Consider the following 26,414-nt stretch of genomic DNA (forward strand, 5'->3'; position numbering starts at 1 on the left):
AAAAACATTTATAATTGAAAAGTAAAAAATATTTTTTTTTGTATCTTCATTAAAAAAGGCAAAAAAATTTTCTCCTCTCTCTTATTTTTTTTTTAAATTGATGATTCTGTTTGTATACTCACAATAGTGGAGGAAACCTTAAATATCAAACCTTCACCTTAAAAACTCAATATATACGCAAAATAAAACACGGTTTTCGACAGTATGGGGAATAAGACAATTCTCGTATTTCTTTTGTTTTATCAAAGATTTATCTTAAGCTTCTTGAAAACTCTCTGTTAGCTAGCTCTGCTCATTCTGGTGTCATTTTCAAAATATAATACTTTGTGTTAATGTTTAATGTCTAACCTTTTGAGAGTGCAATCGCACTAAAGCCATTCTCCCATTTCCCTCTAACTCTCCCTCATACCCTTTATCTCTCTCTCACCTTTATCTCCTTTCTTTGTCAATATCTCAATCGTTTTCTCGTCCAGAAATAACGGTCTAGTTATAGTCTCTGCTTCTCATCTTTCTCAAATTTTATTTTTCATTTAGATCAAGAAAATTAAAAGCAATTGAAAAATTTCAACTTGAAGTCTCCAATGTAAATTTTGCTTGATTCACTCTTTTATTACACACCTCAATCAACTTGGCTTACTGGATAACAATTGGAAAGATCATGCATAAGTTAAAGCCATTTCCATTAAATCTCCATTTTGCGTCATACTTCCTCTGAAAAAAAAGATTTAAGCATTTAAAAATGTTTTTAGTATCAACTACAAATAAAAGCTAAAAATGAAATTAATTCTATTGTAAAATATTCCACTGCCTTTATTCAAACAAAATTTCTTAAACCACGTTGCCCTACCATACCATAAAAAAAGAAAACAATTAAAAATGGGGTTTTAAAGGCCAAACGGAAATACTGAAGAAAACACAGAAAGTGAATATTTTGAGAGAACAACCGCCTCTCTTCTTCAGCGCGAACAAAATAATATTATCAAGGAAAAGACCAAACCCAAAAAACAAACGCGGAAAGTACAACAAAATCAATGAAAAAAACGCCAAAAAATACAATGAAATTCAATAAAAACCATAAAATTAAAAGAATTAAAATCAAATACCTAGCAACAATAAAGTGATTTATTAGCCAATATCACCGATTTGCACAAAATCCAAACATGTATGAACTGCCATTTACGGATACTAAAGAATAACTGTTGTTCGTTAGTACTTTTTCTTATAGAAATTCTACATTGAGTGAATATAAAGCGGGACTTTAAACGTATTTTATAATACGGACTTTTAATGAATGAAAAAGCGACAAGTCTGCTACCCCTTTGTTCCTATAACAAGCGCTTGTATAAAGTAAACCAGCGAATTTATGTCCCCAGTGAATCAATTTCTATGGCATTTTTTTAAGAAGGAACTTATGGTCTCATCTATGTTCCCACCTCCAAGGACCACCAAATGCACCTTCTCCAACTTTTGCCCCCCCTTTCTTGAAGTTAATTCTTTTAACCTCGAATTTCTTGGGGGGACTTTTAAACATTCATTAATATTGTTTAATTTTATTTTTCTTATTTTTTTCCGTGTCTTACAACGACATGTAATCTTAGGAGAATACGTTTTTTTGTATTTATTTTTTCGCGGCTACCTCCGTGGTACTCTATGGCTGGTCATCGACAGCACCTAGTATTTTCTTTGTATTCAATCGGTGTTATTTGTACATTGGAAGGATAAACACTTATATAATATTAAAAAAGTGAAGATGATTAATTCCAGAAAGTCTGTGTACATGATAAAGCTATCATTTTGTGTGATAAAGTGTTACTCGTTGTAACACTATTGGAAATGTATGAGTACGTTGTCATGGCTGTGATATATTAGAATACTTCAGAGGGCCGAAAAGATTCAACTCTTATGATAGTGGATATGCGAGAGTAACATTTCCAGATATGTTACTGCTCAAAGAAAATGCAAACGTAAGACTATAAGATGATGATGAAGGCCAGCTTCTTGCTGATTCTGGTGGCAACAAATTAAGTGTTGATAAACCCTATTACCACCTTTCTGGTATTAGCATTCAAACAAAGGCAAAGGGAAAAAGAAAGGCCTACAGCTACATTAATATTACAAGCCTTATCTTGTCTACGTGCCAGAACTGTTACCAGTGGTAAAATAATGACGTAATAAACAGTGAAATCGTAGGGAAAATAAAAGGGTGTTGGCGGATAATATCACAAAGGAGTATAAATACAAATCAATGAAAAGCAGTGAACATTAATGGTTCACTGCAAATTCACGAATCGATGAAAGTGCATATGAACATTATTAGTTAGCGTGGCCAAACACGCTAACCTAACCTAAAGCAGCTAAACTTAAAATTAGTTAAATTAATGTAACCTACCTCAGGCTCATGTTTCCTTTTTATGTTTGTGTGTCTATTTCTCTCTCTTAGCCTGTGTGGTTGAGCGTATGTTTGCTTCTCTCTCTCTCTCTCTCTCTCTCTCTCTCTCTCTCTCTCTCTCTCTCTCTGTGCCTGTGTGTCTGAGTGGCTGTTTACTTGTCTATAAGTCTATTTTTGTGAGTTTTTGTGTCTGACTCAGTGCGTTTGATGTGTTTTTATTTCTCTCTGTCTATGTGCCTTTGTGTCCGAGTGAGTGTTTGCATGTCTATATGTCTGTTTTTGTGTCCAACTCTGTGTTTGTATGTGTTTTGTCTCTCTCTCTTTTTTTCTCTCTCTCTCTCTATCTGTGGCTATGTGTCTGAGTGGCTGTTCTTGTCTATATGTCTATTTTGTGAGTTTTTGTGTCTGACTCAGTGCGTTTGATGTGTTTTTATTTCTCTCTGTCTATGTGCCTTTGTGTCCGAGTGGGTGTTTGCTTGTCTATATGTCTGTTTTTGTGTCCAACTCTGTGTTTGTATGTGTTTTGTCTCTCTCTCTCTTTCTCTCTCTCTCTCTCTCTCTCTCTCTCTCTCTCTCTCTCTCTATCTCTTTCTCTCTATCTATGCCCGTGTGTCTGAGTGACTGTTTGCTTTTCTGTCTCTCTCTCTCTGTACCTTTTTGTCTAATTGGCTTCAGCTTGTATCTGTGTCGGTCTTTGTGTGTTTGTGTGCTGATCCTGATAAACCCATGTAAGGTTTTGATAATGCAATCTATAATTCTCTTTATGTCAAGTGAGGTTTTGATAGTGTATTGCAAGATTTTTGATAATTTCAGAGAAGATTTTGGTATATCACACAAGATTTGGAAATGCTTGGCTGGAATTTTTATTAGTATCGCAACCTATTGTCATATGGCACCCTTCCAAAAATAAAATAACTTGACAGAACCAGATGCTAATAACCTGCCACTTTTACGCAAAAATCATTTCAAATTGTCTATGTCAACCTCATTACCAACATATGATGTCAAATTGTAATATGAATCTGTTAAAAAAAAACCTTCAATTTTTATAACCAATAAAGGTTTCTCAGGGTACATACCTTGATTAAAGCTTGATTTTAGCATTTAACATCAAACATTTCCTTAAAACAAAACTAATTGCAAGACAAATCCTTGATTTAAGTCTGCAATTTTTCTCTATTTTTTTTTTCCAATTTAACAATCTATTTTTCTGTGTCCCCCTTTCACAATATGCTCTTGACATAACCATTTCCCAATAGCCTGAAAAATTTACGTAGACATCATTTGAAATTGTCTACGTCAACCTCATTATTACCATACCATGTGCAATTCTAGCATGAACCTGATAAAAAACCTAAAATAACACCGAAATCCAAAGGAATATTTTTATTGAAAGAATGTTACATAGAATATTCCACATTATAAATATCATTGAACAATTTCGGACATTTTGATTGGTATATGATCAGTGATACTAATAATGTTCACATGCGCTTTATTTTTCATCAATTTGTCTTTATGTTCCTTGGTGATATTATTTGCCAACACCCGTTTTATTTTGCCTGCAATTTCACAGTATTTTACCACATTATGTTTACAGAGGTAACAGCTCTAGAACGTAGACAAGATATGGCTTATAATATTTGTGCAAGAGTGGACCTTTCTTTTCCCCTTTGCTTTTGTTTGAATGCTAACACCAGAAAGATGCAATAGGATCTATCAATGGGTAAGTGTTACTACCAGCCGTAGCAAGAAGCGGGCCTTTGTCATCAACTAATAGTTTTATGGCTGCATTCTCTTTAAGCACTAAGATGTCTGGAAATTTCACTCTCGCATATCCACGATCAAAAAATTGAATCGTTTCGGTTCTCCAAATGATTCTAATAGCTCGCAGTCATGAAAAAGCAAGCATACATTTCCAATAGTGTTATCACGAATATTTGTTTATAAGTTCAAATATTTGTCTTTGCCAGCATTCAACGTAACAATAATTGTATCTTGTGCAAACACTTTCTTAGAATTTTTCGTCTTCACTATTAAATTTATGATGTAAGTGGTAATATTTCCAATGTACAAATAACATCGATTGAAAACTTACAATAAAGCAGGTACTTTCGATGACCAGCAGTAGAGCACTAAGGGATCAGCCACATAAAACAAATCCTAAAATACTATGTTCATCGAAGATCACATGTCATTCTAAGGCACGGAAAAAAAGTAAAAAAATCAAAAACATCGAAGTCAAAAAAATTTAAAGCAAAAAAAATTAAGTGAAAGAGGTGGGGGTGATTTAGGGGAGGGGTAGTGAAGAGCCTTAGGAGGTGGGGACATGGATGACCATAAGTTCCTTCTAAAAAAATGTCATAGAAGTTGACTCATCGGGGAGATATGGTCACCAGTTCACTTTACCCAAGTGCATGTTATAAAAAAAGGGGAAGTAGACTTGTCGCTTTCTGATTCAACAAAATTTGGTTCGGATTATAAAATGCGTTTAAATTCCCCCTTTATATTCAGTCTATGTAGGATTCCTATAAAAATGTGAACCGGTTTCATTCAATTCCCTCTAACAAAATGTCATAGCAATTGACTCATTGGGGATATAAATTCACCGGTTTACTTTACCTGAACACATTTTATAAGAAAAAAGGGGTAGAAGACTTGCCGTTTTTTGCTTCATTAAAATTTGATTCGCAATGCGTTTAAAGTTTCGCATTACATTTACTCAATGTAGGATTCCTGTAAAATAATAAACCGGTTTCATTCAATTCCCTCTAAAAAAAAATGTCATAGCTATTGATTCATTGGGGACATAAGTTCACCGGTTTACTTTACCCAAGCGCGTGTTATAAGAAAAAAGAGAGAGAGAGAGAGAGAGAGAGGAGAGGAGAGAGAGAGAGAGAGGAGAGAGAGAGAGAGAGGAGAGAGAGAGAGAGAAAGAGAGAGAGATAGAGATAGATAGAGAGAGAGAGAGAGAGAGGAGAGAGAGAGAGAGAGAGAGAGAGAGAGGAGAGAAGAATCTATTTACTAAACAGATCATAAATAAAAAATGGTTACTACCTCCCGTAAAAAGCAAAGCTTGTCCGAGGGGGAGATAGAAAAAAAAAATACTTAAAATAAAAGAGCACTATGCCACCGACACCACTAATACTACCACACTCAACTATAGGTATGGAAAAAAAAAACAACATCATTACTTTACTTTTCCTCTGGGAACTACATATCATCATAGCCGCTACAATAAATAAAACAAATTAATAAATCAAAACTCATAATCTACAAAAAGCAGTTCCTTACTGGTCTTTCCAAATATAACGGGTGTCCAATACTCCTTATATTACTCGTCAAACTATTGAATTTCTGTGTACCTCTATATAAAACAGAAAAACGTGAACGGAAAAAGCCTCTAGGTACACTTAAATAAATATTACCCCTTGTATTGTGTGAATGAAAAAAAGACCTAACGCATATAAAATCACTAAAACAGTATGGTTGAATAGCCTGCGGCAATCTAAAAATAAACCACAATACATAAAATTCACGGAGGCTCGCAGCTGACAAAATTTTCAAGGGTGGATAAAATTCCCGAACAGACTGACGAGGAGGAATCGTTGCTAAAAGCCTAACTGCGTGATTTTGTAGAAATCTTATAGGTTTAAGGATAAATGGAAAAGTGGAGAGCCAAATACTTGAACAATAAAGTATTTACGGGTGTAGAGAAAAACAAAGATGGCAGAGGACATATTTAGGAACAAAATGTTTGAATATCTTAACTATACCTAGATTTCTCGCCAGAGTTTTCCTAGTTAAAGTTACATGTTGCTTAAAAGATAAAGTTTCATCAGTTACAATCCCAAGGTATTTAAAAGAAACAGTCCATTTTTACAACTCTATTAAACGTATTTAATTCCTTCATCCATGGGTAAAATCCGGCGATCGTGAGAAAATGACAAGATCACACTTGCTTATACTTATCCTTAGTTTATTTACCCTCAGCCAGGTTGCAATTTTATCAACTGATTCCCTCATTGACTTCTCAAGCAGCTGCGCTGTCTTAGCTGTGGTAATTGATGTTGTGTCATCAACAAAAAGCAAAACTGTTTTATTAGTTGGGTTAACCTTTGGTTAATTTATTCTTTAGCAAAAATTGTTTAGAGAATTTTGTAAATCATTCGTAAATATCAAGAATAATATAGGACCAAGAACTGATCCTTGCAGAACACCTATTTCAACTAATTTTTCTCCTGAAGAAGAATCATTTAGTTGAACATACTGATAACGATTACTTAAAAAACTGCTTTAAAAATTTGACGATTTTCCCCTCAGACCATACACCTCACACTTTTTAAGAAGAAGTCCACGGTCCATCATGTCAAAAGCTTTTATCAGATCTAAAAATACTGCATCTACTTTGAAACCCTTATCTAATGCCTCATTGATAATAGTTCTCCAATAAAAAGATAAGACCTAAGAAGACATAAAAAGATATAAAAAGGTAGGAGCATATTGGTGGGGGAAAAGGGTTCATCTCCAACCAACAAGTCGATGAGACAGATCAATCATATTTATGCATACCTGTGCTTGAATAGTCCTTATGAAACACATTTAATTTCTAAATGGGACTGTTCTCTCATTTACTTGATAAATAATAATAAGCTCTTTTATTTAACCTATATTCATGTTTTTAGTATGTTTCCGTAGCAAAAAAGAAGTTTTCCCAGGACATACTGAAGAGTGGATGTTGCTATGTTTAGCCCTAAGACTTCCTTCATGAGCACTTTTTTTAGTTTTTCATCAAAAACGTTACATACTAACAAGAAAATATATTTTAGCCGCATATCCTGGAAAAAAAACGACACAAAGTCGCTTTTCCCGTAGATCACATTTATGTGTTTTCAATTTCAAAGGGAGAAGGAGCCGAAATTCCTCACACAAAAATTTTTAAGCTTAAAATAAATAAACGTTTAGTTCTTTGACTGTATCCATTTCTGAATTAAATATATTTTGCCACAATAGCACCGCCACTTGCCAGAATAAACGCCTGTGATAAAGTTTGTCTCAGCAAATTTGAAAACCAAGCTTTTAGCACTGTAAACCTCCCTGCTGATAAGCCGCCATACAAACTTTGAACATTCTTATACCATGGCATTCAAAAAAAAAAAAAAAAAAAAAAAAAAAAAAAAAAAAAAAAAAAATTGGCACGTAGTAAGAAAGTGAAAAATTTGGCAGCCAGTTCCAAATAGCGATTAACACTTTTGAAAAAAAAAGACTTACGGTGGGATATGACTTTGCAATAAGTAAGTTGAACTTGTAGCTTGCTGGTTTACCATTTTCAAGTGGGCAATCAGTAAAAGCACAGCCATTTGAATTCATATTTGGCAAGGGAATGTCTGCCAATTTTGTGGCCCAGGCCGCCTTGGCTTTAAATTCACGAACGGTCTCTATAAGTAGAAAATAAAAACGATTTCATTGTTTTTCCTTTCCTTGGGAAACGGAAAATGACACGTAAGTAGAACTTATTTCGAAGGAGGGAGGGGGGAAGCTTAGCTTCAGCGCTACTATTGTGTTCTTATTAACAGAGTTTTGAATCAGTGCTTTAAATACTTTCAGATTAGTTGTCAAGCATCACATAGTAAATATTTGGATGGAGATGTACTTGAGTAGAGTCTCTTTTAGGCAAAATAAGCGATCGAGCCAAATAAAGTATCGACTTCTCCCATTTTAGGCCGCAGAGCAAAAAGTTTAGCCCAAAAATTTAAGGACTCGAATGGTTAATTTGATTAAGGAATCTTATGACCCAAATGCAAGGCTATCGAAAACTGTTTAAAAGCCTCAGAGCTTAGGAGGTCAGACTATCATGTCGTGTTACATCTGTTCCTAATATATATGATATTCACTCAAGTTGAATAGGTATTGCAAACAACTATTTGTAAAATACATTAAACTTCTTAGATTTACTTCTGGTTTCATTCATTTATGTGAAGTATTGTATGGATACACCAGCTACTCGGGGAGAAGATAGTAGTTATATTTTGTAGCCACGAAAAGTTTATTTACATGTTTACATTTTTAAACTTTCAGTGAGTTGCTCTTTTGTCCAATATACAGGAGAAATTCATCCCTTAGCTTTACTTAATTTTGAAGAATATAGCTGGACTAAGCATGCAATAGGGCTGGGGGAGTATCTACCAATTGGGTACCAATTAGAGACAATAGGTCCCTATTTTGCTGTTTTTTAATGTCACTCTTTACTCCAATTCGAAAGAAAACTGGTTTTATTTCATTCAATTACGTTTAAAACGTACAAAATGTTTTTTTTATTATTCTATTTGATTTATTTTATGGCAATTCACTAGCTATTATAGGAGGCAACTACAGCTTTTGAAAATCTGTTACTCTACTTAAAATATAAACTTATAAAATCTTTCACTATAGGGGTTTGATATTGTTCAATGCCCTCCGAGAGAAACAGTTCCTAGTTTTAAGGTTTAAGCCTTGTCTTGAGGTTTTTGGATACTGTCCAGAAAGCTATTTCACACTTGAAACTCTGTTTTTTTTTTCATTTTTATTTTGTACCAGCAAATAAAAGTTAAGTGCAAGTGTATTAATTGAAAAACTGTTAAGAAAAACTAGATTAGATTTATGACATGTACAAAGTGTATCTTCTGCAAATAAAACTTAAGCTTCTGCGAACTGTATTGAGAGATCACAAGATATTCTGTGATTCAATCTTCGTTTAAAGCTACCGTTAAAAGCTGCCACTCAACTCAATAGTTTATTTTTTCAATTATTAATTGTTTAGTTACTTACTTTTATCGGGAACTAAACAGTGAACTAGCCTATATACCAACAAGAGACCTTGGAACTACATCTGATGGCCACTTTGACCTGCCGTTTGCACCTTTTTAGCCGAGCTTAAGCCAGTCTTTGTCCCATCTCCCAGCATGTCTTCGATACCCTTGACATGATTGCAAATTCTCTTAAAATTTTTTCCAGATATTTTCCCTTTGTCCCCCTAGATTTGTTTCCAGGAGGCTACTGGTTCAAAGACTAGGAGATATTAACATATTGCGCCCAGGTGACGAAGCAAAGGCGATGCTCAGGAACTCAAATATCAAGCATGATAATTGACTGTCTGCTATTATTTTTGTTTCAAGACAATGGATAATACAAAATTGTAATTACTTTGTTTTACAATAAGTGCAGGACGGACTGCCATCTTAAGTCTCTCAATTCAAGTATTAGAAGTATTTTAGGGAATAAATTTGTTGTTTCTGTCATTTTAAGCAGAATATTGATAGGACTAAGGCATTAACGATGATTAATAATAACCGAGTTCTGAAACATACCCAAAGTGTGACCAGCAAAATTACGCTGACATCTTTTGATGATGAGCAAAAAATCTTCCGAATGGCCACAACGGCTCCCTATTTCGTTAATCGAAACACTGTCCTAACTATGGTGTGCAGAATATATCAGAGATAGCGACGGTTCACCATGTTTGTTACTTAATGACGATTGTTTAGTCAAGAGACGTAAAATATACGCATCGTTTTGGAGATAAATAGGTGTGACGGGCAAACAGCCATTTGCAAAAAACCACATTTTGGAAAATTATAGGATTTCACCTCTTCATGGTCCTTTTTTTTAAGTTCTTCATGAACCTTTTTTTCATCATCTCCTCGTCTAACTTTTCATTGTGCTGCTTATTGTAATATTTGTGGCTAGTAATTTCTATAAGCAATTTCACTTCCTCTAGCAGAATATGAAGCTAAACCAGAAATACTTTTTCTTGTCAAAATAAAAGAAAAGAGAGGATTCATTTAATCCTAGTGGCACCTTAGATCAATAGAAAAAATGAGTTTTAATATTATATAATTAATGAGTAACACGTTAGTTTTAGATTTACCTCCCTCTGAAAAACATATGGCCTCTGGGGATGACATGATCCCCCACAGCCCCCAGGGAAAGGGCTGTAAGTTATGAAGTTTGCCAATTATTTACGTATAGAATTGGTTAATGAGGTGTATAAAGACATTTTTTTTGGGGGGAGGGTGTAAATTTCAGCAGAGAAGGATTTTCCATGGGGAGAATTTACTTTGGGGAGGGAATTTTCCAGAGGTAAAATTTCCAGAGGAAATTTTAGACAAGGGAAATTTGCCAAAATTCCTCTACGAGATTCTTTTTATTTGTCTCATTTTCTCTTTTACGACTCGATCTTACATATGGAGATGTTCCGTGGGAAATATTCAGTGGGATTGAAATTGACTGGTAGATTCGAAAAGAAAATGATCTGTATAATTCAGGCAACTAATATTTTACCGTACAAAACACCTAAAAAGGAAGTGTTCAACTGCTCATTTTGCTCAAGTCAACTTTTATGTTTTCTTCTTTTAATCCCAAGATATTAATAGCTATAATGTTAAAATGCATCTAGAATTACCGAAAAGCATATGTGAATTCACCAGATGGGACATCATTCCATGAAATAAATAGCATAACTTTCAAAATATTACGTTCAAAAGGGTTTGGGTCAATATCTCACAGTACCCACCACAGGATATGCAAATAATGTGGTAAGCCTCTGTGTTGGTGACTGTAGCCATTTGCAGTAGTAAGAATTAGCTCTAGTTCTGCTATAGGTTATTTCTACACACAATTTTGTCATTTCAGAGATTAAAATTTTGTTATTTTTCCCATGACTACCTTATCGCTATTATAAATTCATTACTTTTGATATTTGGCGTGAAATCCAATTCAATGGTAACATTGTGTCCACGTTTTAAAACGCACGGCTTCCTCTTCTCTGCTTGTGGACACGGACTCACTCGAACTTCATTTAGTTTCACTGTGCCAAATGCTGAAATTAGAACCTGGTTGAGAAGTACACATAAATCACAGGGGTTTCTTAATAAGAAAAAAAAATAAAATGAGGCTAGCAGAGAAAGCCTGTTCGAGGATCCGACAGAAAACATAAAAACGAAAAGAAAACGGCAATAGATGCTCTTTTGTATGGATTGAAGACATACTTTGTCAAATTCTGCCTGCTGAGCTATAATATATTTATATATATATATATATATATATATATATATATATATATATATATATATATATATATATATATATATATATATATATATAAACAGACGTCTTTTAGCTTTGCTTGTTTATGGCACTTCTCGTCTGCTGCTCAGCAAGTCGCTTCTCAGACAGCTCTGCATGGATGCTAGAGTCACCATCAGCGATATATATAATACATTTGAAAGAGTGCATAGTTGGAGTGAGTCGAAATACCTCGACTAAAATATCAGATTGTATACCTGTGCTCTGCCAGTTCATAAAACCCGTATGGTCGGGAAGCAAAGTGTTTTTATTCCTGTGACACTTCATACAAATGCAACGGCACTTATTTCTAATCCCAACATGTAGAAGCTTTTTTGAATAAAACCAACGACGAATCCGCAAGCAAACAACGCAGAATACCTGTTGCCATGGCTTCTAGTTTACCAGCAAACATTAACTATAACAGAAGTCTCTACTGACCCACACATATTTTGCGGTAAGTTGTAAGTCTTGGCATCAGAAAGAAGCCGTTGCTAACAATTTGACATTGGGAGAGGGGGTATTCATGGGATGAGACTAAATTTATCACAACAGTAAAAAAGACAATGGGTCTAGGTGTTTCTCCCCCGGAAAATACCCCTCCCCAAAAAACGACCCCTGGAAAACACATCCCGTTGCTGGTTGGTTTCAAATAAATTTCAACTTGTAAAAAAGGACTAGAAATCTTTTTAAACCTCTAAAATGGGGTTCTCTGTTTATTGGGTGGTTACGGATGGAGTGAAATACCTCAAAGAGATGATTTTAACCTCAAAACATCCGAAGTCTCATTGAGCCCTTGGATAAATACAGAATTGGTTCTAAGGAAGAAATGAGAGCATAGAAATTGATATATAATATCCCAAGGCCACAGCCTGGAATTTTTTTTGGGGGGACTTCAAAATGTCTTTTATACCTTAGCACTTTAGAAGGGGTGCATTAAACCCCACCCTTTAAGGCAAGTCCCTCTCTACCTAACTAGAAAACAGTCATTGAACCCCATTGCAGAGGCTTAAAGCCCTTGTATACAAAAGTTTGGAAATGCAAACAATGAGAAATTCACATAAGACAGTAAAAATTGTTTAGACATTAAAGATATTTCGGCTAGCAAGGGAGGGAGGGAGGGAGATGTCAGATTAATATTTAATCCCCCTTGATTTCAGGGAATTTTTCTGCTCTAAACTGTTATTATGAAAGTAAAGATAAACATTAAACCACAAAATTAGCAGTATGTATTCCGTATCGGAAGGGGACAATTCCTCATCTGCAGGACCACATCATGGTTGCAAAAGCTTTGGAGTGTGCTAATTATATCATAAATTGAGAGTTGCAGTATTTTCTTTTTATAAGTCAAAAGTGAGACAAACCACCCGTGGGGGTGGGTGGGTGTTTTTTTTCTAGGAGGGGGGGGGGTAAACGTTGGCTTTCTAAAAAACATCGTTGGACGAAAATGAAAAAAATAAAAGCGAAATTACGAAAAAGAGATGAGAAAAAAGGAAAATAAAATTGTAAGAAATGAGCAATCGAAGATTTATCAAACAGTTCGTGGTAACGAACTGTAGTAAGGAGCGACCCGGCTCAATAGTAACCAAAAGTCTAAAAAATGCAATTTTGATACCAATAGCTACATAAAAAATCGCATTTTAATGCTGATTTCAAATATATAACTTTCATCAAGATTAGTCTGACCTATCAAAAGTTACGAGCCTGAGAAAGTTTGCCTCATTTTAGAAAATAGGAGAAAACACCCCCTAAAAGTCATATAATCTTAACGAAAATCACGCCATCAAATTCAGCGTATCAGATAACCTTATTGTAGAAGTTTCAAGCTCCTATCTAAAAAAATGTGGAATTTTGCATTTTTTGCAAGAAAACAAACCACGGATGTGTGTTTATTTGTTTTTTTGTTTTTTTTTTTCCCCAGGGGTGATCGTATTGACCCAGTCATCCTAGAATGTCTCTGGGGAAGGCTCATTATAACGGAAATTAAAAGTTCTAGTGCCCTTTTTAAGTGATCAAAAAAAAAATTGGAGGGCACCTAGGCCCCCTCCTACGCTCATGTTTTCCCAAAAGTCACCGGATCAAAATTCTCAGATAGCCATTTTATTCACCATGGTCATAAAACCTAATAACTATGTCTTTGGGGACGACTTACTACCCCGCAGTCTCCCTGAGAGGGTTTGCAAGTTACAAACTTTGACCTGTGTTTACATATAGTAATGGTTACTGGGAAGTGTACGGACGTTTTCAGGGGGATTTTTTTTTGGTTTGGGAGGGAGATTTGAGGTGGGGGGGGGGGGTTACGCGGGAGGATCTTTCCATGGAAAAACTTCTCATGGGGGAAGAGACTTTAAATGAAGGGGGCGCAGGATTTTTTTTTTGCATTATTTAAAAAAAACAAGGAAAAAATAAATATGAGAAGTTTTTTCTACTGAAAGTGAGGAGCAGCATTAAAACTTAAAACGAGGAGAAATTATTGCGCATATGAGGGGTTTACCTCCTCGTAGTACCTCGCTCTTTACGCGAAAGTATTTTTAGTAATTTCAACTATTTATTCTACGGCCTTTGTGATTCAAGGGTCATTCTTAAGGAATTGGGACAGAACTTAAGCTTTAATGTAAAGAGCGAGGTATCGACGAGGGGTGAACTCCCTCATGTACGCAATAAAAACATACGAATATAGAATTTCGTTACGTAAGTTAATTCGTAAATTACGTATATTTCTAGTTAAAAAATTAGAGGGCAGCTAGGCTTCCTCCCTCTCTCCTTTTTTCTCAAAATCTTCCGATTAAAACTATGAGAAAGCCATTTAGCCAAAAAGAAAATTAATATGCAAATTTCGTTTTAATTATTTATGTGCGGAGAGCCAAGATCAAAACATACATGAATTAAAAAACGTCCAGAAATTAAATTAAAAAAAACAAGTTTTTTTAAATGAAAGTAAGGAGCGACATTAAAACTTAAAATGAACAGAAATTACTCCGTATATGAAAGGGGCTTTTCTTCCTCAACGCCCCGCTCTTTACGCTAAAGTTTTTTCCTTTTTTAAAAAGTAGAGTTAAGAGAAAGAGTCAAACTTTAGCGTACAGAGGGAGGCGTTGAGGAAGAAAAGCCCCTTTCATATACGGAGTAATTTTTTTTCGTTTTGTTTTGATGTCGCTCCTTACTTTCATTTAAAAAAACTTGTTTTTTTTTATTTAATGGCAAAAAGAGGTCAATACATTAGCACAAAGTTGTGTCAGTTTCTTGGTAAAATTACCTCTAGCGGTTGAGCGGGGGGAGAAATCAGTCCCCCTTGTTCAGAAGCCTAGAGAGAGATGATACAAATTTATAAGAATAATGGGATTTATGAAGGGAGGGGGTCAAAATAGAAAAGATGTATCTCTGAGGGTTAGAAGTCATGATAAGGATTTTGTAAAATGCTATGCGGAAATAAATTAGACAATACAAAAATATATTGACAATTAAAAATAGGAAGTATGGGGGACGAGGGGTTATCAGATACCTCTTATGAAATCTAATCAACATTTTGAGCCACACATTTTGTGCTTTCTCTGTGACTGTACTTTATGTATGGGGGATTTTCGGTGGGGTATGGACTTCCTGTGTGTGTGTGCGGGGGGGACAAGGAGGGAAAATACCAGCCCTAATTTTTCTCCCTAGACTGTTTTTCTAAAAATATTCTTAAAATTTTGGTTTAAATAGGCTATGGTACGCTCTTAACTGCTGTGCAGCTATCGTTGCAGCCATGATCATAATAAAAAAGCATGCTTGTGAATTTAGATAGAAAATGAAAAACTCTATGCATTCTAGGAATCAGGTACTGATCAAATGAGAAAACTATTGAATGGCATTAATCTAATAATAAGAACTGATAACCTTCTGGAAAAATTAAGAATATATGGAATTACTATCATAATTCTTATTAGAGGAATGGATGGATTTGAGAGTAATGAATCCAAGGATTTTGTCTTTCTGATGCAAGTTGCAGGCGCAGGTTTTGACTCAAAATCCAACGTTTTAGACAAAACACAGAACTTAAACTAACGAATGTTTATATCACATGTTTTTAAAGACAATCGGCAAAAGAAAAGCTTTGCGATCACCATCTGGGTATATGTTTTTTTTTTATACCGCTAAAGACTTGAAGTTAAGCATCAACAAACCTTAGCGTAAAGAGCGGAGAATTTAAAAGGTTCGTAGTTCCCCACATATTCAGGATACTTTTGTTCCGTCTACGATTAGAAAAAATTTAAGACTTGGAAACAATGGGAAGCTATTGGTCCAGGGACTGATAAGAAAAAGATAGGCTTCAAGTCGTTAGGTAAGTGTAAGAAACAATGGATAAGATTATGGGTAATGACCAGATCACGGACCTCTTGGGTAGCAGAAAATCTCGTTCCTTGGCTTTTAAGGTCGATAGCTTGACCCTTGGGTTTCAAAATAAGTGGCACTGCACTTTATCATGCGACTTTTGGGTCCTTGCAATTATCTTTGGCTTCAAATGATAGGAACTGGGGCATATAGTCGATATTGTATTTTGCTCATGGAAACCTAGAAGCCTTACATGGATCCTTTGGTTTCGTTCGGATAACTATCCCTTTGTCAAGATGCATCTTGGTCACCCTTAGTTAAAATGTATTGAATATCCAACGGTAGCCTCTAAAGCATGTCACATATTGGCATTCCAACAAAAAATCAAGCCAATTTACTGCAACTATCCCTTTGTCAAGATGCATCTTGGTCACCCTTAGTTAAAATGCATTGAATATCCAATGGCGGCCTCTAAAGCATGTCACATATTGGTATCCCACCAAAAAACGAAGCCAATTTACTGCAGCAAATCAAGGCATCCATAATTCCAAGTCTTTATTTCTACATTTTACTCCGACCCACATCGAACCCTCGAACTTTAATCCAACAATGAATAAATAGACAACAACAAATTGCAAGCCTATGCAGGGGCACCAATTTTTGAAAACGTTGGAAAGGGCGAGAACTCCTTGTTTAAAAAGGAATTAAGATACCCGCAAACATTTTTCAAGATTTAAGAGAATTGTTGGTACTTTCATTATATAGCCCGACCAATCAAGTTGTTCATCCATTGAAGCATTGTAGAACCGACATTTTTCGTTAGTTTCTTTCAGTCAAAGTAGATCCCCCCCTTACTCCCAGCACACTTCAAACATCAAACAAAAATCGATTATATATATATATATATATATATATATATATATATATATATATATATATATATATATATATATATATATATATATATATATATATATATATATATATATATATATATATATATATCATGAAAAGAGAAATCACCAATGCAACAGCACAAACACAAAAAAAAGAAAAAAAAGAAAAAAAAGAGAGAGACAGAAGGAGAAAAGGAAGACTGTTTTCCTAAATTAGTGATTAATATAGACCAGCACTTGAATGAGGCCTTAACCCTACTCATCCATACAATCACATAGGTCAAACAGCATAGCCATACACAATCAACCATAAAGAATAATCCATGGACAGGCAGTCATGTCGTCAATAAGTATAAGTCGTCATTTACCAAACAATAGAAAAAATAATAAAGACAAATAATTCAGAGGCAACAACCCAACACAAGGGCTCATCAGGAGAATACACTGACCTATATAGGGTTTCGCCACTTTATATAGTGGCGTATATAACCCTACTTATATAGGGTTAACTATATATATATAGTTATATTACAAATCCTTTTATAAAAAGCACTAAGTTTTATTTTCTTTTCCAATGATTTTTTCATTTATATTTAATGTCCACCTTCTTATTTTTCAGTGACTTCCTATCTGTTCTACTTGCATATGTAGACGGAATATTCCTATCCACTATCCACTCCGCTTTCAAAGGTTTTAACAGAAGAAAACATAATTTTTGAAGTGACAGGTTATAGAGAGAAAAAAAAGACAACATGTATATGGAGACAAAAATTCGACCTGAGAAAATGTTGTGAAATAGATAGTATCTGATATGTTGTGAAAACGGAAGCTTCAAAGGCAGTATATTTACGTAAATGCTAATTTAGAACATATTAGGAACTATGATGAATCACTCTTTTGTGTTTTTTTTTTTTTATTTATTAGCTTCATGTATATTTCTTCGATTGACTCATGAATATACTCGGTATGTCGTGAAAAATCGCTAGATTTAAGAAAAAATCACTAGTTTTAGAACAAAAATCAATAGCTAGAAGAAAATCAATAGCAAATATGAAAAACACTAGAAATAGTTATAAATCAGTAGGGATGGCAACCCTGTACAAGGACCTGGTATATACATGAAACTGATTAACTACTTGTAATTGGCGAAAAGTTATTATCGAATTTCCTTTCAACACTGAACTAGAACTTCGTACAGGAAAGAGAATTGTGAAAGGATTAAATGGAATCTGTATGCGTAAAGAATATAAAAATGGATGCACTAAAGGTCCAGTCAAACAGTTCGTGGTAACGAACTGTAGTAAGGAGCGACCCGGCTCAATAGTAACCAACACTCTAAAAAATGGAATTTTGATACCAATAGCTATATCAAAAGAATCGCATTTTAATGCTGGTTTTAAATATATAAGTTTCATCAAGTTTAGTCTTACCCATCAAAAGTTAGGAGCCTGAGAAAATTTGCGTTATTTTAGAAAATAGGGGGAAACACCCCATAAAAGTCATAGAATCTTAACGAAAATCACACCATCAGATTCAGCGTATCAGAGAACCCTATTGTAGAAGTTTCGAGCTCCTATCTACAAAAATGTGGAATTTTGCATTTTTTGCCAGAAGGCAGATCACGGATGCGTGTTTATTTGTTTTTTTGTTTATTTGTTTTTTTGTTTTTGTTTTTTTTCCCAGGGGTGATCGTATCGACCCAGTTGTCCTAGAATGTTGCAAGAGGGCTCATTCTAACGGAAATGAAAAGTTCTAGTGCCCTTTTTAAGTGACCAAAAAAATTGGAGGGCACCTAGGCCCCCTCCCACGCTAATTATTTTCCCAAAGTCAACGGATCAAAATTCTGAGATAGCCATTTTATTCAGCGTAGTCGAAAAACCTTATAAGTATGTCTTTGTGGACGACTTACTCCCCCACAGTCCCCGTGGGAGGGGCAACAAGTTACAAACTTTGACCTGTGCTTACATATAGTATTGGTTATTGGGAAGTATACAGGCGTTTTCAGGAGGATTTTTTTTGGTTGGGGGGAGGGGTTGAGAAGAGGGGGATATGCTGGGGGAAGTTTCCATCGAGAATTTGTCATGGGAGAAGAAAACTTTCATGAAGGGAGATCAGGATTTACTAGCATTATTTAAAAAAAAATTAAAAAATAAATGTGAAAAAGCTTTTTCAGCTGGAAGTAAGGAACAAAAATAAAACTTAAAACAAACAGAAATTATTACCCATATAAGGGGCTCACCTCCTTATGATACCTAGCTCTTTACACTAAAGTATTTTTAGTAATTTCAACTATTTATTCTACGGCTTTTGTGATTCAGGGGTCATTCTTAATGAATTGGGATAAAATTTAAGCTTTAGTGTAAAGAGCGAGGTACTGACGATGGGGCGAATCCCCTCATATATGTAATAAAAACATGAGAATATAAAAGTTCTTTACGTAAGCTAATTTATAAGTTACGTAAATCTTTTAACAATAAAAAGATTCGTAAAAAATTAAAAGTTCTAGTTGCCTTTTTAATTAACCAAAAAAATCGGAGGGCAACTAGGCTTCGCCCCCGCTCTTTTTTTCTCAAAATCATTCGATCAAAATTATGAGAAAGCCATTTAGCCCCCCCCCCCCAAAATATGCAAATTTCGTTTTGATTATTCCTCTGTGGAGAGCCAAAATCAAAACATGCATTGATTCAAAAACGTACAGAAATTAAATAAAAAAAACGAGTTTTTTTAACTGAAAGTAAGGAGCGACATTAAAACTGAAAACGCACAGAAATTACTTCGTATATGAAAGAGGCTGCTTCCTCATCAACGCCCCGCTCTTTACGCTAAAGTTTTTTACTGTTTTAAAAAGAAGAATTGAGAGAAAGAGTCAAACTTTAGCGTAAAGAGCGGGGCGTTGATGAGGAAGCAGCCTCTTTCATATACGAAGTAATTTCTGTGCGTTTTAAGTTTTAATGTCGCTCCTTACTTTCAGTTAAAAAAACTCGTTTTTTTTATTTAATCATATAAAAGGTCTACTTAGGTGTTCTGCAACACAATATGAAATATCACATTTTAATGGAAGGAGAGTGGCGGTCAACAATATATTCTACTTGGGTGATGCTATGGTGAAGGTCAAAATAAGATCCAAAGCTATCCAAATTACGTAGAAACAAAGAAAATGTATGTTATAACAGGATGACAATGAAATATTTCCACAATTTTTGACTCATCTTTTCTAAAACAATTTTGGCCCATAGAACACTTCGGGTAGAAATTTTATTTGTTTTTCTGATTCCGTTCAATATGAATTCTTTGACCCTCCTGCATACATAGATATACAAAAAAGGTCTGTTATTATCCACTGAGAATTAAAAAAAAAAAGGAAGAAAAAACGACAACACAACAAAAAAAAGAAGTAATGTAACATAACAACATATTATGTTCACTCCTGAAGTGCAAACTTTTCACTATTTAACTATCTTGGAAAAACTTTTCCCCTTCTGAAACAATATGGTGTTTTCAAAAACTTACACTTGGATTTTCCACAAGGCTTGTATAGCTTGGTTACCTCGCAGTAAGCGACAGTATATATCAAGAAGAGAACTAGTGCCTTTAACATATTTCAATAATTATACCTTCCACTACGACGCAGATGCAACTGTTATAATGTCTCTTAGAATAAAATGGCTCAGAAACCTATGGCTTGGGGCATATTAATCTTGTTTAAGTTGCAAGGGATGACGTAAAATGTCTGTTTCTGGAACAAAATGTTCTCCCCAGCATAATAATAAATTCTACATAAATTGTTTAAACCGTCACCGGTTTTCCATTTGGAGAATTGAATTTCCTGTCGGTTGGAAAGTTTAGGCAACAGATAGTATTTCTCAGATTATAAATTCATGACCTTCAAATCATGACATTAAAGAAGAGAGAAATGTTGTAAGAGAATGGGCTAGGCCAGGAACGTAGTGTGCAGCCAGGAAAAAAACTTTACAGAGAAATACCGAGAAGAACTGTGTGAACAACTTTAGAGACAAGCCGTTCCAAAATGAAGTAAAAAGAATTAAAGAACGCGTAATGGGAGATGGATTTAGGCGTATTCTCCGCGGAAAATTCCCCCAGGAAAAATCCCCTTGCTTTTCCGCCAGAAAATTACCCTCCCCCGCGGAAATTTCCCCCGGATAAATCCCACATGTATTCCCCCTGGATAATTCCAGATGTTCTTTAGAAGGGAAATTGAAAGTTGTTTATTGCTGTTAAAGTATATGCACCATACTTGTAAAGTGGTTGGTAGCTTCCCATTTTTTCAGATTTTCGGCTTGAGATTCAAATATTGGATTAAAGTAAAGCTTTGGCCCGGATTTGATTATTTAGTCAAAATTTTAGACTAGACTTAAATTTCAGACTTAAATTTTAGAGTAGTGTTGTTGCACAAGTTCTTAATATTCGAAGAACATTTAGGTGGATGCCGAACTAAATCAAAATGAACTGTGGGCATGTAGACTTGTGGAGGTTGTGATGGCTTTAGCAACGTAGATGACCAAATCATGCAAAACTTTTATCCACATGAATAATAATACTCGTTTCGGTCCACCCAAATTTCCTGTTCAAAAGCTCCGAATGTCCTGATAAAATTGGCCTTTGTTAATCAAATATTTCTGGTTTTTAACAGTTTCTCAACAGAAAAGTAGCGCAATATTAGAAAAAAAAAAAGAATGTAGCATCAAAGATTTACGCAGGTGGTTTTTAAAGTCGTTAATATAAGTTCGTTTCTCAAGCCCGTTAAAAAACCTATCCACACCTGTACATCCTTTGGATTTGTAAAGCTTTGGAAAAAAAAATTCTGCCAACGGCAACGTACCACTTTAAATAAGCTACCGTATCAACTATTGGACACAAAAATGGAAACAAATTTATTTAATTGCTCCTAATTGAATTTGATTGAAAAAAAGGCTTTTTCACGAAACATAGCCTGCTTAGCAAATTTAAAACTTAAAAATGAGCAAAATAGCTTATTTGACACGTTAGTTCAAAAAATCTTTTCGCAAAATAAAATTTCAAAGAAAAATAAAGAGCTAAATTAAATAAAAGACGTGCAGAAATAAATTCAAATAATCTTTCAAGCGTAAAACTACCTCAGATCGCTGTCAATAAATAAATGAAGCACAAAACGAATAAAAGCTAGAATAAACAACCAAGTCAAACTCAAAACGAGCAGAAACCACCACAAAGAGCTTTATGCCTAACGCCCAATGTGTCTTCTTATCAGAACGTAATTAGCTTTTACTGAAAGAAAAAACCTGTATTCCGAGCTATATGTAAAACACCGTCATCACCAAGATTACCGAAAAGAACATATGAATTTGGACTGACAGTTTAATAAATATGCTGATATTCATTCTTGAACGTCTTAATAATTTTATATTTATTAAAGTTATAAAAGAGAAAATGTTTAAAATTTATTTTGTTTCCAGTATAGTAGATATTATTTTCTGATCTTTTAAAGGCACAGGTGGCTTCAGCCCTGCTTCTCTTTTTGCTAGTTTCTGCTCGTTTTGAGTTTGATTTGGTTATTTATTGTAATTTCTATTTCTTGAAAAATGACTTCACTTTATTTCTTATCATCTTTGGTTTAATGCAGCTCTTTACTTCTTTTTCATTGTTAAAGAAAATAATATCTTAGATCTTTACGGTTTTTCAAGGAGGCACACTCGTGCCTCTATAAAGAGGCGACACACGACAATGTTAAGCGATCTTCGGTTCCAGTGGTCGCAGATGGATGGGGAGGGATGCATTTCGTAGCCCGAGCTCCAACTAAGAAACCTGCAAAATTTCATCCCCCTCCAACTTTTTCTTCATGGGGAAAATCTGGCCGAAAGTTTCGACCTGTCAACCCAAGCCCCCCTTTAACGATGTCCGATCGGGCTGAAATTCACAAGTTAAGGTCCCCTAGGGCCCAGGAGCTTATCCGCGAAATTTCAGCTTGATCCGATAACTCATTCCCTGTTTTCCAGAAACCACGCATAGCCACTTAAAATTCATTTACTTTTTTTTCCTAGACGCCTACAGGTCACATCCGACATCGGATCTGGGTGTACGAAGACTCATTCGATGCGGAATTCTCCGAGTAAGTGCCCATGAAAGTTTCGTAGGAAAATCTTAACCCCCCGAAAGTTTCGACCCTCCAACCCCCCCACCCCTTTTAACGTTGTCCGATCGGGCTGAAATTCACAAATTTCAGCTTGATCCAATAACTCCTTCCCTGTTTTCCAGAAACCACCCATTAGCTATTTAATTAACGGATTTCTCTCCATAAGAGCCCATGTTAATTTGAAATTTTTAAAAGCTATTGAGAAGTTATATTTACTCATATGCAAGTTATTAGCTCAGTTGGTAGAGCGTGAGACATTTAATCCTCGGGTCAAGGGTTCAAGTCCCTTACGGGCGGTTTTTTTTCACAACATCAAAAAAATTTTGATAACACCTGGACAGCTTATCATTTGAGAGATAACAGAATATTAGCTTCTTATGAGCAAAAGAAACATTTCGGTCATTCTATCTATTTTTTTTTTCTATTTTATACAATGATTTAAAAGCGGGGGGGGTTCCTCTCCTAATTCCTGTACGAGGAGTACAGGAATTATTAAATTACATCCACCATGGATTGTAGAAAAACGTACAGAATTAATATGAAAAAAAATTAAACCTGTACAAAAGAGTCTTTAAAAGCGGGGGGTTTGCCTCTCCTAATAGTCTTCTTATAGTCCTAATAGTCTAATAGTCCCATGTTAATTTTTGAAATTCTTAAAAGTTACGAATATCAACATTCAAGTACATCAAAATAATCAGCTCGGCACGGCGAGAATGACTGCAAGCATCATAAAAATCCAGCTCCATTCCAGAAAAAATTTTGATAACACCTGGACAGCTTATCATTTGAGAGATAACAGAATATTAGCTTCTTATGAGCAAAAGAAACATTTCGGTCATTCTATCTATTTTTTTTCTATTTTATACAATGATTTAAAAGCGGGGGGGCGGCAGCCACCCAAGTTCCTCTCCTAATTCCTGTACGAGGAGTAAAGGAATTATTAAATTACATCCACCATGGATTGTAGAAAAACGTACAGAAATAATATGAAAAAAACTTCGTTTTCTTAAAGAGTTAAAGAGGCTGCGTCCCAAAGTCGAACCTTAAAACGTACAGGAATTAGAAGAGGCAGTTGGGGGGCTGCCGCCCCCCAAACCCCCAGCTTTTAAAGACTCTTTTGTACAGGTTTTTTGTTTTTTTGCTAACCCCCAGCTCTTGGCTTCGGAAAGGCCCTCTTTTAATTAACAAAAAATTGAAATGAATGAATAATGGAATAACTTCGAAAAATGTTAAACACAAGAGGACAGGAGAACCATTGCGCCGAAACTAGTAATTAGTAACAATGAAGTCCCCCCCCCCAAAAAAAAAACCTGTACAAAAGAGTCTTTAAAAGCTGGGGGTTTGGGGGGCGGCAGCCCCCCAACTGCCTCTTCTAATTCCTGTACGTTTTAAGGTTCGACTTTGGGACGCAGCCTCTTTAACTCTTTAAGAAAACGAAGTTTTTTTCATATTATTCCTGTAAGAATCCAGGTTTCGGCTTAATATTTATATTTTATATTAGACGAAATTTAGCAATAATTTTAATTGGAGCCTCACTGCATTGCTTTGGATCGATGGGTACGGGGAAAAATGTTCAAATATACTGGGTTGAAAATCTGGTTAATCATTTAGGTTCTATAGAGATGAACTAATTTTAACCCCCATCATCATACAGCCTTCAGTGCAGAAAACAGTAAAATAGCTATCCCCCTCCATATGCCCTGAAAGTTTCAACTGAATTCCCTTGGCTTTTCCTGATATATAGCAAATACACAATTTTGACTACCTTGGATGCATATTTTGATTTTTTTTTTTTTTTTTTTTTTTTAGTTAAATTTCCTTCACAACATCAACCTGACGATTTTAAATTAATACCCTTAGTCGTTCTAGAAATGTCACAAGCATGTCCTTCGGACACAACTGGATGCATTTAGTATCTTTTGACTTTCTTTAATATCCTTAAATATACCCTGAAATTCCAAAGTAATAACATGAGTTTTTCCGAGATATTTCAAAGACACCCTTTTGACAATCTGTATACACATATTTATTTTGGCTTAGTTTTAAATGCCTCCAAGCTCTCTTGAAACTTCCAGAAATCAAATTTGAAAACGGATACATGGAACACAACCTCGTAGCCGACCTCGCAAGAGATGGTGTGACAAAGCCAATGGCCAGAACCTACCCCAACTCCTGCGTCAAGCGCCAGAAAAAAACGCGTACCGTCGCTATATTCAATGACAAGTGAGAAGACAAAAAATACCAAATACAGCCACATAGTCCAGATGGGATATAAGTCAAGTTAAGTAAGTCAGTAGTAGTAGCAGTAATAGTAGTAGTAGGTAGTAGTAGTAATAGTAGCATTAGTAGAATGTGCGTAGTGCCTTTTCGTTAGTTCAACATCTCTTTCAACATATCCTGAAATTTCCAGCTTATTAATTCAAGCCTATTGGTTAGTTCAACATCCCCCTTGACATACCCTGAGAGTTTCAACTTAATTCCCTAAGCCTTTCCTAAAATATTGCTTATACGCCCTTTGAATACCCTAAATATACATAGTGTGTTTTTATTTAGTTCGACATCCTTCGTAGGCATTCCCTGAAAATTCTAGCTTAATATCTTTTGTCTCAGTAGCGGTAGTAGTCGTGGTAGTAAAAGATGCATTAGTAGCAGTATTGATATCAGTATGTGCATAGCGCCTTTTGGTTTTTTCAACGTCCCCCTCAATATTCCTGAACATTTCAGCTTGATGCCCTAAGCAGCTTTGGGACGTTGCTCTTGCATCCCTTTGACAACCTGCATACCAATACTATGCTTTGATTTAGCTCAACATTCCCCACAACGTGCCCCTGCAAGTTTCAACTTAATACTCCAAGACGTTCCTAAGATATTCCTGATACACCTTTTGACTGCCTGCACATCATTTTTTTTTTAATTTAGCTCAACTTCCCCCGAAAACCACTTCAAATTGTCACCTTAACACACTTAGCTTAAGTAGTAGTAGTAGCAGCAATAGCAGTAGTAGTAATAGTAGCAATAGTAGTAGTAGTAACAGTGAGTCGCTCCTTAGATATTGTTCATACGCTGTTTTGACAACATGTGTGCAAATTATGTGTTTTGATTTAGTTCAACTTCCCCCTCAATGTTCCCAGAGATTTTCACCTCAATACCATCAACCTTAGCAGGAGTCGTAATTGAAGTAGTTGTTGCAGTAGTAGTAGTACTAGTAGCAGTAGTACAAGTACTAGTAGTAGTTGTAGCAGTAGTAGAAGTAATGGTAGCGGTAGTGGCGTGCATATATTGCCTTCTGGTCAATAGATGATTCCCCCACTCATTATTCCTTGAATAACCCATGCCATTTCATGTATGTACCTTTTTGACAATCTGCATGCATATAATGTGTTTTGAGTTAGTTCAACTCTCCCCTCAATATTCTCTGAAAGCTTCAACAGGGTACTCTTAGTATTTTTGGGTGCCAATGGTTAATCATATCCCCATTACCCAACAACAAATACTATAGATAAAAGATGTGAATTGTACAACTACAGACCTTGCCTCAAGGGTTTAATGGGGGGGGGGTACATAGTTTTCCTCGTAGGGATAGCTA

The 26,414-nt window shown here is 35.2% G+C and overlaps 1 protein-coding gene across 1 annotated transcript; it reads right to left on the reverse strand.

Moving 5' to 3' along the window:
- Nucleotides 1-500: 500 nt before the first annotated feature.
- On the reverse strand, nt 501-20,364 carry LOC136029358 (ecdysteroid-regulated 16 kDa protein-like). The gene is made up of 4 exons (XM_065707669.1): nt 20,209-20,364; nt 11,118-11,246; nt 7,661-7,827; nt 501-711 (listed from the first exon to the last, which is right to left on the reverse strand). The coding sequence occupies exons 1-4, from the start codon at nt 20,294-20,296 to the stop codon at nt 634-636; spliced, it is 462 nt and encodes a 153-aa protein (XP_065563741.1). The 5' UTR covers nt 20,297-20,364; the 3' UTR covers nt 501-633.
- Between the last annotated feature and the right edge of the window lie 6,050 nt (nt 20,365-26,414).

The sequence above is a fragment of the Artemia franciscana genome, chromosome 7 (genome assembly GCF_032884065.1).
Source record: "Artemia franciscana chromosome 7, ASM3288406v1, whole genome shotgun sequence".
NCBI classification, from domain to species: Eukaryota; Metazoa; Arthropoda; class Branchiopoda; order Anostraca; family Artemiidae; genus Artemia; species Artemia franciscana.

Excerpts from the sequence above, each read along its gene's own strand:
- LOC136029358 (XM_065707669.1), bottom strand. The coding sequence starts at position 20,296 with ATGTTAAAGGCACTAGTTCTCTTCTTGATATATACTGTCGCTTACTGC. Across the intron at positions 11,247-20,208 it reads GCCTTGTGGAAAATCCAAGT|CATTTGGCACAGTGAAACTA; the intron begins GTAAGTTTTTGA and ends TTCTAATTTCAG. Across the intron at positions 712-7,660 it reads TTGCAAAGTCATATCCCACC|AGGAAGTATGACGCAAAATG; the intron begins GTAAGTCTTTTT and ends CTTTTTTTTCAG.